This window comes from Gadus macrocephalus, chromosome 7, assembly GCF_031168955.1.
Source record: "Gadus macrocephalus chromosome 7, ASM3116895v1".
In the NCBI taxonomy this organism is placed as follows: Eukaryota; Metazoa; Chordata; class Actinopteri; order Gadiformes; family Gadidae; genus Gadus; species Gadus macrocephalus.
In genome coordinates this window covers 12,144,402-12,163,190 of record NC_082388.1, presented here as the reverse complement: position 1 = coordinate 12,163,190, position 18,789 = coordinate 12,144,402, and the positions used below count along the sequence as shown (strand labels likewise).

General features: G+C 40.9%; 2 protein-coding genes across 2 annotated transcripts; both read right to left on the bottom strand.

Annotated features, from left to right (window-relative positions):
- Window positions 1–115: 115 nt before the first annotated feature.
- LOC132460869 (palmitoyltransferase ZDHHC20-B-like) lies at window positions 116–10,740 on the bottom strand. Its single transcript, XM_060055819.1, has 13 exons — window positions 10,434–10,740; window positions 9,307–9,333; window positions 8,934–9,031; window positions 8,561–8,681; window positions 7,046–7,115; window positions 6,846–6,878; window positions 6,158–6,278; window positions 4,318–4,450; window positions 3,233–3,359; window positions 2,849–2,935; window positions 2,606–2,685; window positions 2,161–2,204; window positions 116–2,042 (listed from the first exon to the last, which is right to left on the bottom strand). The coding sequence occupies exons 1-12, from the start codon at window positions 10,549–10,551 to the stop codon at window positions 2,164–2,166; spliced, it is 1,056 nt and encodes a 351-aa protein (XP_059911802.1). The 5' UTR covers window positions 10,552–10,740; the 3' UTR covers window positions 116–2,042; window positions 2,161–2,163.
- A 137-nt stretch (window positions 10,741–10,877) lies between these two features.
- Window positions 10,878–17,502, bottom strand: LOC132460862 (choline-phosphate cytidylyltransferase B-like). The gene is made up of 8 exons (XM_060055805.1): window positions 17,249–17,502; window positions 16,172–16,271; window positions 15,305–15,421; window positions 14,970–15,121; window positions 14,335–14,413; window positions 13,201–13,343; window positions 12,029–12,217; window positions 10,878–11,569 (listed from the first exon to the last, which is right to left on the bottom strand). The coding sequence occupies exons 1-8, from the start codon at window positions 17,333–17,335 to the stop codon at window positions 11,294–11,296; spliced, it is 1,143 nt and encodes a 380-aa protein (XP_059911788.1). The 5' UTR covers window positions 17,336–17,502; the 3' UTR covers window positions 10,878–11,293.
- Window positions 17,503–18,789: the final 1,287 nt, after the last annotated feature.

Genomic DNA, 18,789 nt, shown 5'->3' with positions numbered 1-18,789 from the left:
ATTTGTATTATTTACTTCACATTGCCTACTAAAACCATTGGGTGAAGGTGTTAAGTTATGTCAAAAGTAGGCTTATGCTTTTATAGAATGCAAATAAATGAGACATTTGATTGGGTATTTAAAACAAGACATTTTAATTCAGACTTTGAACCATGTACATAAATGTGCTACCATTGCGATTAACTATATACCTATAGTTGTCTTGATTTATACTGTGTCGGCTGTGATTGTGAAAAAGACCACAGCATATTTGAAAAATGACAGTTACTACAAGTATTAAGCGATATCCAATCTCACAGTGAAAAAAGTTATTTGAAAACATTTCTTATACACCAGAACCGAATGTATTGCAGAGGAAATCCAAAATGTTTTGTTATGGTTAATGTGGAACACAATTTAGTTTTGTTGTTACACAAAGTTACTTTGGTTTTAAATGTTTTAGTATCTATAAATTGCTAAACCCATGATCCAACGATCACCATGACAATCAACACCTGTGCCATTTCTCTGAATTAAATGCAACTGATAATCTGATAATCTGTTTGGAGTAGAAAAGTGTATAAATGTATACATTTCGGACCAAATGTCAACCAAAAATTGTGAGCAATAAACTTTGAGAAAAACAACCTTCATAGGAGGATTAGCTGATTGCCATGGCATCAGCTAATGGCGATCCTTAAAACAAATAAATAAACAAATGTTACAAACTAAAGAAAATAATTGAAATAAATATTTCATCTTTTAGCTTTAAAGGCTTTGGATTACAGAGCCACTGTGTTTTGCAATTACAATATCAATACAAAAATTGTATGCAACCTAATAAGGAAACATTTACTTTCATTTAGAAAAAAAGATTTCTAAAAAAATCATACGAATAGAATCAGATCCACGTATGATATTTGTTTTTTTTTATAAAAAGGACTTGATGTTTGTAAAGCTTTGGATAGTTATCTAGACTACGCACCTTTCCCGTTACAACCAAAGTCAACAAAAAAGCAATGATGTAAAAAAACACAAAACAGCAGCTTAACACTGAATGCTAAATAAATAATCGAATAAATAAAAATAACAAATATATGTAGTGCAATAAAGAATGGCATCTAACAACTTCGGCTGTTATAGCAGTGTATATCATCTCATCCATTATCCTAAAAGGCTGTGTGCTCATATCCTTTTTCCTAATTCCCATCCTAATATATCAAATATGGAACGTAGCGCAGAATGAAAACATTATTATTGTAAACAGCATGACTTAGGTGGACTTAGGTTTTAAAGAGCAACAAATCAAATCTAACTTGATCTGACAACACAATTAGATAAACCACAGCGCCAATCCCTGAGGTAGGGTGGCGCGGTTTGAAGAAACAAACAAGTAGGTTAGTGAAATAAGTAGTTCTGTTATCTCTCTCATGCATGCTTATGCCTCTCTATCATCCCCAACACACACCCTGCCTCGTGGGCCAAAGGGACCCATGTAAACCATCTTCTTTTTTTTTTTAAATACTGGATTTACTAATGGCACAGAATGCCAAATTTGAACAAATCGGTAATGTGGAAAAATTCGAATTGATAGCATAGAACCTAAAGAAGATATAAACAAACGACCCGGCCGAAGAACGATAAACAAGGGCTATTGAGGCGTAACCTACGAGCTAAAAGCTGTTTGAATATTTGGCAGGTTACAGAGCCCGGCTGGGTTCATACGGTGGAACATCACCTCTCTGTAAATCTGTACCCTCCAACGTGAGGTTGGATTACTAAACCGTTCCCAGATTACCCACCCCGTATGTACCGATTTTGCGATTTGGGCAAACTTGTTTCAACTCATTCCATTCCCAAATGTAATCCGTGTGTACGGTTTGGTTATATGTACGCCCGCGTCGGTAATCTGCGTGTGCGGTTTAGTAATCTGTGGCTATGGTTTATCAACAGTGTGTACGGATGGCTCGATTGAGGCTACAGATTTACACGCATTTCCCAGGATGTTACCCTAGCAGGGCTCTGTAGTAAGCTGGGAGAACCAATGGCGCCGTGCCCTGAAACTGAAGAAGGTGAGAACGTAATCAGGCCTTTTACATTATACTTAAACTTGTACATTTCAGAGGTAACTTTATAAAAACAACTCTATGCATATCTGACTCAAAACACGTGCACACGTACCTGTTATACACTCTCCATGGTAACGGAGACTGTTTGGTCTGCAGCTGGAAGGCACAACATTGATGGTTATAATAAAGACAGTTGCTTATTCATTTGTTGTTACAGAATGGTTTCGTTTACATTAACATTTAGGGGGTTTTGCTGTCGCTTTATCCAAAGCGACTTACAACCATTCATACACACATTCACACATCGACGGCGGAGACAACCACGCAGGGCGACAGCCAGCTCGTCAGCAGCAGTTAGGGTGAGGCGTCTGGCTCGAGGACACCTCGACACTAGGAGGAGGAGCCGGGGATCGAACTAGAAACCTCCCGGTTACCAGTCAACCCGCTCTACCACCTACTCCCACCCCCCCACGCAACATGAAACCATGTCATCATGTTTCTTGATGACATGGAGCCATGTCACACTGTCGGCCCGGCCACTGGGGGGGATCACACACCAGATTTCTCAGAGATCCCTGCCACCGTGTGCGCCACACCGTTCTCAAGCAGGCTGGAATGGTTTTCTCCGTCCGCAGGACTGAAATAAGAAGAAAATAAGATAATAGCCAAATGTAGACAAATCAAATCACTTCACTTGTTTTTTATGATCATTTGAATATGACCATTTTGTTCCATTGAATGGAACAAAATACAAAGATATAATATGGAATGGATTTATATAAATTGGCAACATCACCTACATTTTTCCATTTTGTTGGAGGATTTGATTGGCTTGTTCAGGATCTATGTGGACCAATCGTGTGACAAAGGTTTGTCCATCCCCAAGACTGTTGGGGATGGACCACACACACACACACACACACACACACACACACACACACACACACACACACACACACACACACACACACACACACACACACACACACACACACACACACACACACACACACACACACACATTATTAAAGGAAACACACCACTTTAAAGCCAGGGTTGAAGAACTTTGTGAGTCAACTCATCAGACATAAGTACCCTGATTATTACACTTTTCTGTAATTGTTACATGTTTTTTTAAATCATTTTGTAAATCATGGTGCAAAGTGGCGTGCAGGATGAGTTACCCTGAGAAGATAGGAAACAGCCAGAGTATCTTCCTGTCTCCAAACACCTCCGCGACGTTCCGGCTGAATCCTAGAGAAAAGCCTTTCTTATCCCGACCATTTCGAAAGATTGGCGACCGCATCGCCTCTGCAAAAAGGACCATTTAACATTAGGGTTAGGGTTAGGGTTAGTTACTAACAACTAGTAACAGAAAGGTCAAATGTGTCATGTGGGCTGCTAAGGGTCTCGTGAGGTAACGTGGTCAAAACTATCTTAGATATTATTATTAATTAGTATTAGTATTATCTTATTAAAAATAACTTGCTGAGTGTTAATGATGTTGGACGCACTAGCTTGGCGGCAGGCATAAGCCACTTATAATAGTTAGATCCATGTGGAATTATCATGTGGATAACTGAGGCCTCAACTGGATAACAGCTCCCCATGTGTCCCTGTAGGTCAGGGGGAACAGAGGATATGACGGCAATGAGAGGGGACTGAATGAAACGTACCGTAGATTTTTTCTGGGTTGGACAGTTGGTATAATGTACACAACTCCAAAAAATAGATACAATTGTTCTAATCGTTTTTAGATATTTTAAATGGGAGATGTTACATCATTAAACCTTTAAAACACATCAGTATGCTTATGGAGGCATCTCATTTACCAGGGATGTCTTCTGACCTTGATACCTATCTGAAAGAACCCTTGTTACAGTGTTGACAGTAAACAAGCCATTTTTTTGCCATCACGTCTGTCCTAATTTACATAATAAATGATGAACAAATTCCAAGAATAACTGTAATGCAAAATCTATTAAATAATCGTATGGTACTGCGAGACACACAGCCTCTTGGGATATCCTACACAGACCAAGGAACCTGTCAATGGGTAATGTATGTCTTTGAAATAATAATGAAATAATACAACTATTTCCTTATGAAATCTGGGGGGGGGGGGGGGGGGGGGGGCAGTCCAACGCTGCCACATATTAAGGAATCATATTCCTAGCAGATGGCACCCTGCCAATAAGTGAATTGAAAGAACGGCAAGCATTGGCTCAGAGGTGACATTACTTAGTTGCTAGAGGCGTTGCTAGGTTACCGTTGGTGGTCCTGTTCTGGCCTATCAGCCATAGGTGGTAGCTGAAGAGACACAGGATGCTGAGGAAGAACATGGCCGCCACCAGGAACAGGAAGAGGATGTGGAACTTGGCGTGGGTGTCGGACAGTTGTTTCTGTAAAAAAGAAAGTGAGAATGTGTTAATAATTTATTCATTCAAAATTATTTACAAAAAATCCTTTTCTGTCAGTGTTTTCAACCTGTGGTATGCGTATCACTGGTGGTACAGACCGGTACTGCATGTAGTATTCTTGATAGACCAAATTACAATAATATAAATAGCTATAAAGAAAATTGAAATTATAAATATTGTAAAAAAAAATTATGTCAAAGTATTATGGCTTGTTATTATTTCAAAAACTGTTAGGCTTTGTACATTTCATACATTTTCCATCAATGTTTTATGTTAATTTGTGTTTGCTTAATAAACCCACTCGGAGCATAAGCAGCATTGCTGACCTTTTCTCTCCACTGTTTCCCACTAGACATGGCCTTCTCGCAGTAACAGTTGTGTATAAAGGGGGGCGCTAGCACTCTTTGCTAAACCATTGCATGGGTATTCATATCTTTTTATTACGGTTTTCATTTGAGGTGATTCAAGAAAGGTCTAGATTACATTTTAGTGCTACACCTAAAGTCAAAGGTTGGCCGACGCAGACCCGAAGGACCTCATTGTAAATAGACGGATTGATCGACAAGGATGGCTCAAGATAAGTCCTGTCGGATTCACTGCATTCAAAAGAAGGAAAGGGTGTAAAGTTAGCTCTTCATGGGGACAATGGGAGCTCTCATCCTGTCCCCTGGCTGAGGAGCTGAATAACAGCTGCTATTGTGTACAGGGAGGCTAGGAGAGGAGAGCTGTGGTACTGAGAGCAGTACTTTGGTACTGAGAGGAGCATAATGGCACTGTTGGCCTAGAGAGACTTAGCTTTAACTCGCACACCAAGAATCAACCATGAGATGGAGCCCTCAAGCAGTAGCTCCATGAACACAGTCATTTGGTTCTCTCTTCTTTGTACTATTAACTCTTTAGTTATTTAGCACAGGCCTTTATCCTAAGCGACTTACATTGAATTTGATTTTAAATACATGTTATTAAAGAGCAGGTAGGCTGCCGACATTGGGGTTCATACCCAAAACCTTTCGGAGTGGACAGCCCAACCAATAGACTACATGTCTCTGTAGCCTAAATTTGTCACAATTATATTTACTTCCTGTGGCAGCTGGGTTTAGTTTACTTTCTTTGGTGTGTTTCGCAATGACATGGACAGAGTTTTAGGCAAAAGTTTCATTTTAAAAAGTTGCCTGACGCACCATTGGAGAAGCAAAAGTAATCTGCACCCTTATTACGATGATTGCATAAGAAATATGCCTTCTACACAATCTGTAGTTCACAGGAGAAAATCTGTGTTTGAAGGTGAAAATATGCTATTAAACGATACATAAGCTTCAGAATTAAATCAAGCCATTTTTTCAATTTGTTTTATTTTTTACCTAGTTAAGATTACATCAATTTTGTTATAGTATTATTTAAAACATAACACTGGAGAGGCTTGTGCCATATCACTAGTCTTGCGAATCAGTCTATATCTAACATTTAAGGTCTGACGGCAGACAGCGAAAGGGATGTTTCATTTTATTTTGCTCAAAATTTGACCACTCATTCTCCCACGAGACGTTCTAAAGAATGGTCAAACTTCTGAAGAGGAGTTATTGAATAAATAAAATAAAATACATGCTTTCATGCCTTTGATTTTGGGTCAATTGACATCCTTCATTCTATTGCTCTGCGATCAGAAATAAGATATTGTCTTGAACTCACGGTCCAGAACATGATGAAGTATCGGATGACGGTGGCCGAGATGACCAGACAGTAGACGAATCCGTAGCCAAGGAACAACACAAAGAACTTGTAGTTGGAGAAGCCCACGCAGTTATTCACCCTGAAGTAAAGAGCATGCTAAGTCATAATAATACAACAGAATAAACCATTCCATTAAGATAGTTATTTAGTAGTCCCACAAATCAGACATTGGATTAACATCCAAAATTTGACAGCAGACAAGCGCAAATCAAGGGGAACTGGGAATGAGTCTCTACTGGAAACAATCTGACTGGTGGAACCAGCACACACGTCACATGGCTGACCATTGATGTTGGATCAAGAAGAGGTCTGATAAGTAAAACCTTCCCATGGTTTTCCCATGGTCGGTATCCCTTCTCTGCTAACATCTATCGCAACCTCGGCCGGCCCTGGTGAACTAAACCTTTCCTGTAGTTTTGCCTAAAACAATTGTTGAAATCGTCTTCTGAGACCTTCCCCTTGCACTCACAAAAAAAATGCATCTTAAGAAGAACATATCAATTATAAAACCGGAAACACTGCATTAGTCCGCCCCTTGCACTCTCTGGTGTCCGACCTAGGCGCTGTGCAGTCTGCCCCCAGACATTCGGCCATAGCATTGTGGAACTTATGGATCTGAGATAAGTCAGTTAGTAACACGTCCTACCAGGGACAGTGATGGTCCATCTTCAGAACACATCTATAGGGAGACAGAGAACCAGAGCCTCAGAGTTAGGGGCTGGTGTATGATGTGAACCTGTGAAGCCCTTTGAGAACATGTCAATGTGATTAAGGGCTGTATTAAATAAGATTGAGTTGCTTGGAAAACGGTCCAGAAGGAGCAGAACCAGGAGGAGACATACTCACATCTCGCAGGTGGAGCAGTGATGACAGCGGTCGGGTTTTATCACCTGACAGGAGTCACAGTACCGCACAGCTGTAGGGAGCAAAGCATTAGCAGTTATTATCACGGTCTAGTGTGGGGCAGCATGGCGACACACAGCTTTCTAGAAGGGAAAAGTGAGCTGTGATTTGTAACAGTATGTTTATGGTAAAACAAGTCATAGAGCAGATGCTTCTGACAAAAGTGATTGTGGGGCTGACAGCAACCAAAGCATATGATCAATATTGGACTAACTACTACTAAAAATGAATAACCAAACAAAAGAAAGAACTGGACTGATTGCAGACTAAGTAGCTATAGGATCAGAACATGGTTTTGCATGAATTGTGTATTAAATATCCATCCGTGCATTGATCAATCAGGATGCTTTCTGGGGCTACAGTCTAATCAATATTATTGGTGATTGGAATGGCACACACACACACACACACACACACACACACACACACACACTTGGTGTCAAAAAACACTTGACAGGGTTCTCTTCAACATTTTCCAGGTATTTTCCATTACCGCTCTGTAATCTCCGGATTTCATATTTTAACGTATAAAGTGTCAATTTCGGTCACCCTAGTCTCAATTTTATTTTCATCAATGAAAATTAGGAACCAACTTCAGCCAGATATTACAACCCCTTGATAAAACAATAAAAATATTTTAAAAGAATTATCCCCACAAATGTGATAAAATATGGACAAAGCAGGCAATGGGGCAATTTTTGTTCCTATTAGTTCTTACTACAGGAGCGGGGACTTACAGATATCCCTTGATTGCGGCATTGTCTTCAGGGCTTATAGTTTAACTTGACTTTGTGAAAAGAAGTATGCACAGAGGTCATACTTCTTATTGAAGTAACTCAAGTTAGTATGCAAACAGTACACCCTTACACATTGTAGTTAGCTTCACAATTGTGATATTCTTTATCCTATTTTCAATTAATTCAGGCTAGCAGGGGTTAACTGGAATATTCCATGTTCTTTTCAAAGATATGCCAAACCCCTCCCCTCTCGCTAGCGACCAAATAATAATGAAGTTCTTTTGATCAAACTTAAATTGTGTTATTCTAAGTTTTATACGGACCACATCATATCCTGTTCATTCAGAATAGACAACAATTATTAAGCAATGTCTGGATTTAACAGAACGATTCATACTCAAGGCGAGTGACCGCCAGACCTGATAGTTTACTCATTAGCAAACATATTGTTTGCAATTAGCATAAACGATGTTCATTGTGAACTATCTACAAAATAAAGATCACGATGAAGGCTTACGTACATGTGCTTAATGTAAAGTTGTATTTGTATATTCAACTAAAGTTGTATACATCTGCTCAAAAGGCATTGCTGTCTAACTCATTACCTTTGACAGACCACTGTGCAACATTGAGTTGGTGACATAGTCCACACAAACATAAAATATGTTTCATAGCGTCACATCCTAAGTTTTATGATATTATGTCCACTGGTAGGTCTTACCGCCCCCTGCTGTGCGAGTGTACACCGGCATCTCCAGAGCCACCTTCTTCAGGAGCTCCTGCTGAACCTCCGAACTCTGCTCCCTCTCATACTGCTCCTTCTCCGCCTTGGGAAGACCAAACTGGGACCACAGCAAACAGACCATTACCCACCACATCACAGGAGTGGAATGGAATGGAATGGAAAGACAAGATTTATGGTTCTAATCTAATAGGATAACAGAGGATAACAGAAATTCAGCCAATGTGTACATTGTTAATTAACTTGCATTGGAAACAGGCTATAAAACTAACTCCTATATCTATATGAAATGATGTAGGTGGATTTTGGTGTGCACATGCGCGTGCACACACACACGCACGCGCGCACGTACAGCGTTGGAGGAGGGACAGGCTGGCGTGCTGAGGATGGTCTTCCAGTAAGACCAAATGAACAGGAAGAAGAAGAAGTGAAACACGACCAGGTAGCTGACTTCACAAAACAAAAAAACAAACAAACATATTCAGTGGAACTGTATCAACGTCGCTGGAAACATTACCAGTGTGAAATAAAACACGAGTTACAATGTGCTTTACATGAATATTACACGAGACAGAGGGCGTCAACATAGTAGCAGATGAAAACTATGAACTATTATATGATTACAGTCCATTTCCCAGCCCAGAGAAAAGACAAAATGCAATTATAATTAATCTAACAAGTATAAAGCCTTTCATAAATGAAGGCCTAATTTATGTGTGACTTACCTCGTTCTGCATCCCCGGGGATCGTATCTGTTTAAGAAAAAGCAAAAAAAAAAAGAATGCACTTTGAGATGGGAAATAAAAAAATGGCTATACAATAAAGCGATAGAATAAAGGCCGAGCTATAGCATATCTTTGACCTGCCCCCCACATGCCCATCCATGTCCCCTTCAGCCGCCTGGCACGACCGGCTCGACCAACCAATCAGAGGACGCTTTGTTCGGTGCCCTGGTTCTACTGTCCCGGTCCCCTAGCAACACGCCGCTACCCGGGTTAACGCACACAGGAACTGGTGATACAAAAGTAGTGGTTACCCAGTACAGGCAGTAGTCCTAATTATCTACTTACAATAACGTTTAAAATGTACGTTTGTGATATTCAAACGTTTGTTTCCATATGTAGGCCTATTTCGGGTACACTTTATTATATCTATATATACCTATCAATTATACAATGCAGCATAGGCTATAACAAGGGAAATGCATTAGGTTACAGTGGTCTCTCATTCATTGAGCTGACGTTTACATAAATGCATGAGGACGTATTATTGGCATTGCATATCGACGTGCTCTACTTGCATATGAATTGGGTATTATATTAACGTTGGTGATATTAACATTGTGCAAAACACGGTCGATTTTCTGATATTGCAAGACTTGATGATAGACATTTTATGTATGTATCTCTGCAACAATTTGAAGTTAGATTTAACATAAGCGGTTATTAATGTATAGAGTCAATTTGACACTGCAACTGGTTTAAATGACTCATACAATTTAATGGCCAAATGTAATTGTTTACATGCAGAACCTAAACATTTTCTAAAGTTAAATGGGTTTAAAGTAGCCTATGTGCATAATGAGCGGGGTAAAGGGAGCTGTTCAAAACATGCTGTTTTACATGACTGTTGATACCAAACAGACTTTAAACTGCACTTCAACATCCCTATGCATGACAAAGTGGCATGTTTATAACTGTGCACTCATGCACTTTAGGTTATGTTTAAGTTAATGGAATAAAAACTTGTTGTTCGACTAAACATTTTCCATTCAACTGACAGGAGTTGGCGACACTGGCCAACTATGAGTTACAAATGATTACTCAACATGAATATGAATACATGTACTTACACACACATAGCTCCACGACATATGCATAATAAGACCAGAAAACAACAAGATTTATAAAAACGACAGGTATCCAGTTGAGGAGCTTTTTGCAGGACTTCACCACATAAGAGGGAGCCATCTTTAATCCGCGTGTAGACAGGACATTTAGCGCTGACGTCACATATTTAAAGGGACGGCTCCAAGGTTGATGGAGAGGGCAGCTATGGGGGTCCGATCCCAGGACGGACTCTGTGTGATCCGTCCTGGGATCGGACCAGTGTACAAAGTGTATGTTTATATTTAGTTGCAGCCCATTCACGAAGTGTTCACAAATACTGCACTGTACACAAACGCTGGTGGAAAATAGGTTTAACAGAGTACACTAATATTAGACCTATTTTTTTATTTGCTCTGAACGTTATTTTCGACTAGCATTAACGTTTTCAAGAAAAAGAAAAAGCTGTATACAGTTGAGATACTTTTTTACTGTCATACTTTTCCATGGTCCTTTCTAATGTACGGTATACAATGCACATTATTTTTTACTTTTCGACATTTAATATTTCAAGCAAGAAAGAAAAAAAAATATTGTTATAAAATATAGAGTTTATTCCCATTAGGCTAATTGTCAAAAGTATGCCATGCAAATTACCTTATTGCACATTCAGATACACATATCTTCCCCAGATTTTTACCTTACCAGACACATTTAGACTTTTGTGTTTTCTTAAATATGTCATAAATACGCCCACATGCTCTTCAGCAGATCACAGTCAGAAGTGGTTTTTAAAAGCAGAATTTTATCAAACCAGATCCATTCTCTTATCTTCTATAGCTTGTTAAAAAATTAGCTGGACACCTTAACGACAGCATAATTTAATTCATGAATACAATTTTCCTGATTGGCCGCCGTGTTGCCGGGTAGGTCTGAGGCCAGTGCCGGCTCCTGCTGCACGGGACGAGGCGCCCCCCTTCTTCTTCCGGCGTGAGGTGGGGGAGGAGGGGGTGGAGATGGAGGAGGGAGGGGGGGAGGAGGAGGTGGGAGATTGGGGGGAGAGGGAGCGTCTCCTGGTGGGACTGCTGCTGGGGGAGCCCCGGGGGGAGGAGTAAGGGGAGAGAGCCTGCAGCATCCGCCCACCACGTTCCTGGATGGCATTCTGGGGGAGAGAGGGGGGAGGGAGATAGGGGGGAGGGTGGGAGGGAGAGATACAGAATAAAAGCACTTTTTCTTTTTTTCGGTTCCACACTGGGATTAGTTGTGAACAGTCTGTTAGAATGATGTGATAGAGTTATAACTTATCTTAGTATAGAACAATTTGGCTTTAATTATTTGGATTGAGGATCTGAAAAGCTCTAATACCTACATTATCAAATAAGTTAGGACCCACTCGGTTCATGAAGTGTATGTTATCTTTCATCCTTTTATTCTTAACCTATTGAGGATATGTGGGTGAACCTATTACAGGACAGTGAATCTCACTAAAGGGGACATATTGTACCACCAGGTGTGAGTGGGATTAGCCGTTACAAGCAGTTTTGAAAATGTGCAGCTTCTGACGTCCCCGCTAATCACACATACACCTGGTACAATACGTCGGGTGGCAGATCGACCGTACCCAGGCTCCGTCTGGGCCGAAGAGCTCCAGGAAGCTCCCGATGAACTCGCGGCTCTTCTCCTCCCACTTGTGGATCAGGTCCACGCTCTTCTCCTCCACGCGGTACACCAGCTGCTTGGACCTCTCCTCCACCGTGCGCACCGTCTCCTTCATCTTGTCCACCTGGTTCTGCAGGCGGTACTTCTTGTCCTGCGCCGTGGGGACGTGGAGCGGGAGTTAGCGCGTGCTTCAGCATTAGAATCAGCTCTGGGGGGAAAGTGTGCTTTGGGTATGGATGCACGCTGTGTACTCTGTCTGTAACGTACAGACATGGGCCATGTGGAAATAAGTTATATATTAACTGTAGCAATGTGCAAACTAGTCAGGCAGTAAAATAATCAAATAATATGGATGTAATAATCTAATAATGGATGTAAAGAGAATGGACATTTATAAAATGTTTATACGAATATGACAGATGTACAGTACAATGGATACATTAATAAATAAATGCATACATATGCTACATAGATTAACTTGGACTTGTCCTAAGAATATAATATATAGTAATTTATATTGTTTATATATTCTTATTCTTTATATATAAACAATATAGCTTAAATGAATATATATATTGATTATATTTGTTCTTAAATCTATTATATTGTTGATATATTTTATATTTTTTGTATAGACAGGGAATTTATATAAGCAATATAGTATACTATATACTGTACTATAACACTTTGCCTGTGATGCAAGGAGAAGTCCAGTTCTGAAATCTCAGGAAGGGAATGGTTGAAGCGTGAGAAAGGGCTGGACTACAGAAGCAATAGCTTAGTGTTATCTTAGAGATTTGGGTGAAGGACTGTTGAGATTGTAATGTCAGTAGGGAAATGTCAATAGGGAAATGTTTTTTCCTGCAACTAGATATAATAACAAAAAGACTGTATCAAGAGAAAGGTGAAGAACAAAGTTGCATTCCTGTGAAGGGAATCATGTTGTCTGACACTTATAGAAACAATCTGTGTCTGTCAGTGGTCTGTGTTGCCCCGTAGCGTTACATTGCAGCCCGTTTGGCAGCTGCAACAGCTGACGTGCTGCAATCGACAATTCCGCATTAGTCACTAAAAATTATATTTAAAAGTTAACCTTTCCTCTCTGTCTCCCAGGCTATGAACCCTCTGACTCACGTTGATGAAGCCTACGTTGAGCTCCCGGGCGGTGTACCCCCTCTGCAGGTTACGCCGGGCGTAGACATCGTAGTCCCGGACGATACGAGTGATCAGGTCCGAGGTGGAGATTCCCTCCGTCCGCTGTGTGGCCACGAACATCCCTGAGATACACACACACACACACACACACACACACACACACACACACACACACACACACACACACACACACACACACACACACACACACACACACACACACACACACACACACACACACACACACACACACACACACAGGACACATGTTAATACATACACACACACATACAAAAGACACGCGTTAATACATTCTCACGTTAATACATACACACACACACACAAGACACGCATTAATACATACACACACACACACACACACACACACACACACACACACACACACACACACACAAGACACGCATTAATACATACACACACACACACACAAGACACGCATTAATACATAGACAGTGACACACACATACATGCACATATACACAAGACATGCATTATTACATGTACTCGCATACACGCATACACAAGACACGCATTAATATTACAGAGACACACACATACATACACGCATACACAAGACACGCATTAATACATACACACAAACCTAAATAAACATACACAAGACAAGTATCAAGACACGCAGCTGCTGAGGTCCTGGAAGTTCATCGTTGAATGCCCTTATTGTAAGTCGCTTTGGACAAAAGGGAACAAAAGAAGTTGTGATGTAAAAACATACATACACACAGTCAGAGACACATGCTTTAACACACCCTTTAACACACACACACTCACACACACGTACGCACGCATGCATGAACACACACACGCACGCACGCATGCATGAACACGCACACGCACACGCACACACACCCGCGCACACACACACACACACACACACACACACACACACACACACACACACACACACACACACACACACACACACACACACACACACACACACACACACACACACACACACACACACACACATTCACATATATAGACACATTCCCGAAGAAACGTGTAGACACAGCCATGGTAAAAGTCCAGTCCCCACACACCGTGGCTCTGTGTGGGTGTGTGAGTGTTCACCTGCTTCCTTGATGTGTTTGTAGACGTCCTCCGATCCTGCCGAGGTGTACGGGATATCATCGTGAGCCACAAAGTCAATCTGGAACCACAAGCACACACCACATCACCACCTAAACCACCTCCATTACCTCCTTCTCTTGATCATCCCCACAAAGTCCATCTGGAACCACCACCGTCCATCACACTACAGCCCCACCACCACCACCTAGGCTGCTCGATTATGGGAAAAATCCTAGTCACGATTATTTTGGTCAATATTGAAATCAGGATTATTCAAACGATTATTTTTGAGGTTTGAAAACATGTTGTATTTATTCAGCATGTCTCTCCGATTTCTTTTTGTAACTGAGAACTTTGAAATTTCGCCTTAAAAAATACACAAAATGGTAATAAAGAAAATGTTCCAATTTAAAATGATATGCAGATATGTATCCAGCTTTTCTGCCCTTTCTATAAAACATAAAAAAAAAAAAAAAAAAAAAAAAAAAATATATATATATATATATATATAGAAGCACTCGATTATGTTAATTTTTTGATAGTTTGAGGCTAAAATCGAAATCGCGATCAAATTCGATTAATCGCCAAGCCCCTCCACCACCACCCCACTCCCTCCTCTCCAGAGACACGCTGACCTTATGGTCCCTGAGGAACTCTGGGCTGAGGGTCCAGGGGGCGTCCCGCACCACCTCGTCCACGTAGCGGCAGTGACGTAGCGCGTCGTAGCGCTCGTCCTCCGTCATCACCGTGTAGCCCTTGTACTTGTGGGTGAGCTCATCGCTGCAGACTGCACGGAAATAATAAAGTTTACAAAGTGGATAAGAACAGAATACAGAAAACCTAACAATTAAAACAGAACACAGTAAGAGCAAACCTCAGATTCAACAAGCAGATAGGGCGCCATCAAGCAGATAGGGCCATGTCAAATTGTAGATTTGTCATAGAGTTCACAGAGGGCTTTATACCTTACCTCCCACTATCAAGTGTGTGTTTGGAAACAGGTTCTTGGCTTGCATAAGAGCGCGTGCGTGGCCCGAATGAAACAGGTCAAAGATGCCATCGGCATAAACTCTAACTGGACGGTTTGCTGAAAAACAAAAGTTTGACAGAGAATTTTGGTTTTATTTCTGTTGTTACTGTTTTCTGTTGTTAAAGGGCAATCTCGAAGCACTCCGATTAGTTTTCTTTGGTGGCACCTATGGGCGATCATACACAAGTGCTTTCAAGAGTCCAGTGTGATGGCTCCACACACCCTCCCTGGTGGAACAACCGCTGCTGGGTGATGATAGTGCGTCACCAACTGCAGAGCTTTTGATTCAAATGCATTGGGCATTCCAATCGCCACGGACACTCAGCACGTTACTTTCATAATACTGCAAATGCAAGGGCTTTCATCAGTGGGCCATGGGCTAAATGACCATTAGCTTACCTCATTGGGCCAAAGATATGGATTTAACTGACTTTTATTCAAACAAAATCTTTGCAGATCTTCGACATTGTACATTTAATGGACATTGTGTGACTACTTTGTATGAATAAATAAGTAAGAAATGTATTATTGCCAATTGCATGTATCTAATGTTTTATAAGAATGTACAAAGCATAAAAAACTGATATAAATCTGATCTACCCGTCAAAGATCATATCACTCTGCATTATCGCTGGGTAACTATGGTTACCCATAAGCCTTGTCGGTTAACAGTTACTATTTAGTCTGTTTATCAGTTCCCTTTTACCCGATCAAACCCAGTACCTTTGGGTTGGAAGTTGAACCCCTTACTAGCCACTACCCTACCCTGCCCCTTCCTGTCAGCAGGGAGTCGGTGGACATGAGTACCTGGGGTCCCTCTCCGGGCCTGGGCCAGTGTTAGCTTCTCAGGAGGGGGCTCGGAGGTACTGCCGTTAGCCTTAGCAAAGATGGCCGGCTCCCTCAGAGCCTGCATGAAGACAGAATGAAGAGAGAATGAAGACAGTTCTCAAATACCATACATTAATCAAAACTTTCTGCCATCTTTTACAAATTACCAGAGGAACTGAATGCATGTTGACAGTCATGTAGTTAATGAAGAATTGACCAATGGATGGGTGGACTAATGTATTGAGCCATACTGTATCTTAAAAACCATCAAATAGACATTATATTATCCCAGGGCAGAATCATATAACTAGGCTTGAAGTAATTTTGTATTGTAGGTCGTAATAAGTATAGTTATACTAATAAATATAGTTATAGGTTGAGTATAACAGTGAGACACAGACTTCTATAGAAGGATAGGATTGAAATATACATATCATAAAAGTAACTTAAATGCTGCAAATGTGCAAAATAACAGCGCCTAAAAAATAAATGGGCAATGGCCTAAAACACACACTAAAGTAGGCTAATCTATTAGCAGAGATAATGACTGGCAATGGTGCGGTATTAAGTATAATCCTACCCAATGGTATCTTAGCGGAAGGGATAACTGTAGTTTATCATCATGATGACATTTTTTTTTACATTTGATAGCCTAATCAGCCTATTAACCTAATCATTCACTGCGGAATTCCTGATTATAAATATATGTTTAAACCATCACACCACCTTGGTAAATTGACCTCTTGCTCCTGAATACAAATCCACACAACACCAACATACTCACACCACACACACACACACACACACACACACACACACACACACACACACACACACACACACACACACACACACACACACACACACACACACACACACACACACACACACACACACACACACACACACACACACACACACACACATTGAGCAGTTAAATTACTAGTACATGTGATCTCTCAATAGTGAATTGTGTCTTGAAAGTTGACTGATTGACAGAATCATTTCACTTTCCAAAATGTGAGACTTTATTGCACCAGAAAAAGGCAGCCTCACCCTTCCGTTGGCTCCCCGGGGCTTCTGTGGTCCCTGCTGGGGGGCGACGGTACCATTTCCACCACGTCCTCGTTTCCTTCCCCCCATCTTTAGCCGTTCGTCTTCCTGATTTAGTCGAAGAGGCCCGGAGTCCACCTGTCAGTAGTTCAACACCGATTGAAGGCTGCCCGGCTGAACCAGCGATCTCCACGTTTCTGCGAGTTTAGCTCTACATTCCGTGACTCGGTGACGAGAAACCGTGGAGACCAAAGTTCAGGCCAGCAGGGAGTTCAGATCGCACTTATCGATACGATCCAGCACGTCAGGCCCGGGCAGGGCAGTAAGCGGAATTAAAAACTACGTCATTGCATATATTTGTGTATAGATGTATATTTTTTGTTTTGCATGTCTTGAAATGTTGTCTGATAACTGTTTTTTTTATTATGATTGGGGCGATATGTCGCTGCTTCTTTAATAGGCCTACGCCAACTGAATTTAAAACCGTGTGCAGCGGTTTTAAATTATATTTATTAATTAATCTATAATGCATTTTTTCTGTAGTGAAAACTTTCTAAGCAACTTGTGTTAAAAATTTTACTATCAAGGGTTTGTCGCCACCAAGTGGTAAATTATCCCCTAATAACCTTTTCATGGTAAACATACATGATAGCGTAGGCCTGCTTGTAAGAGAAGGACTCATGGCTAGTGGACGTAACGTTAATCAGCCCAGGCAGAGGGTCGTGTCTGAAAAGTTTAGTCGTTAAATTTAATCAAACTTGGATTTCATGAATTGAAGATTAGATCAACACAGATTAACCAATGTTTCATTGTATCAATCAAATAGCATAATAACTAAACAATGCTAAATAATGTAGATTCATTAGAATAGCTTGCATAAATAAACTATGGGCTCAATAATTGTGATATCTCATTTATTAAGCAAAACATATAACAGATAGCAGCAAGTCTTATATGAATTGACCTATAAAGGCTTAGAGGGAACAAACATATGAGCTGGTGTTACGTACAACTTCAAGTTGTTCTTATTGATATCAAATGGAGAATAACTGAGAACCGTAGTTAATATTCTTATTGCAATGGTGAAAAAGCTGTGAATGAATCGTGACGCCCTCGGACAGGACTGGGTGAGAATGTGCAGTAGTTGTGGAAATGATTTACATTGTGCAAGCAACATAATACTGTGTGTGTGTGTGTGTGTGTGTGTGTGTGTGTGTGTGTGTGTGTGTGTGTGTGTGTGTGTGTGTGTGTGTGTGTGTGTGTGTGTGTGTGTGTGTGTGTGTGTGTGTGTGTGTGTGTGTGGGTGGGTGCGTGTGTGTGTGTGTGTGTCAGGGAGGGGGCAGGACAGTAAAGGAGGGGGAGGGAGAAGCCGGGAGAGTCAGAGGGGAGAGAGAAAGGTGAGCGCTTAGAGAGTAAGGCATGGGAAAAAAGAGAGTGACTAATATACAAGGGATTTCAGAGAGAGAGAGAGAGAGAGAAAGTCAGAGACAAATAGAGAGTAGGGCGAGGGAGTTAGTTAAGAGTTACAGGAAAAAGTGTGTGTG

Bases quoted from the DNA above. Each gene is read 5' to 3' on its own strand.
- LOC132460869 (XM_060055819.1), bottom strand. From the start codon at position 10,551: ATGGCTCCCTCTTATGTGGTGAAGTCCTGCAAAAAGCTCCTCAACTGG. The intron at 4,451-6,157 runs GTGAGTTCAAGA...TCTTTTTTACAG, and splicing joins ACTTCATCATGTTCTGGACC to AAACAACTGTCCGACACCCA. The intron at 2,686-2,848 runs GTAGGTGATGTT...TTCTTATTTCAG, and splicing joins CTCCAACAAAATGGAAAAAT to TCCTGCGGACGGAGAAAACC.
- LOC132460862 (XM_060055805.1), bottom strand. From the start codon at position 17,335: ATGGGGGGAAGGAAACGAGGACGTGGTGGAAATGGTACCGTCGCCCCC. The intron at 15,122-15,304 runs GTAAGGTATAAA...ATTTCCGTGCAG, and splicing joins CACACACTTGATAGTGGGAG to TCTGCAGCGATGAGCTCACC. The intron at 12,218-13,200 runs GTGAGTCAGAGG...CCCACGGCGCAG, and splicing joins TCAACGTAGGCTTCATCAAC to GACAAGAAGTACCGCCTGCA.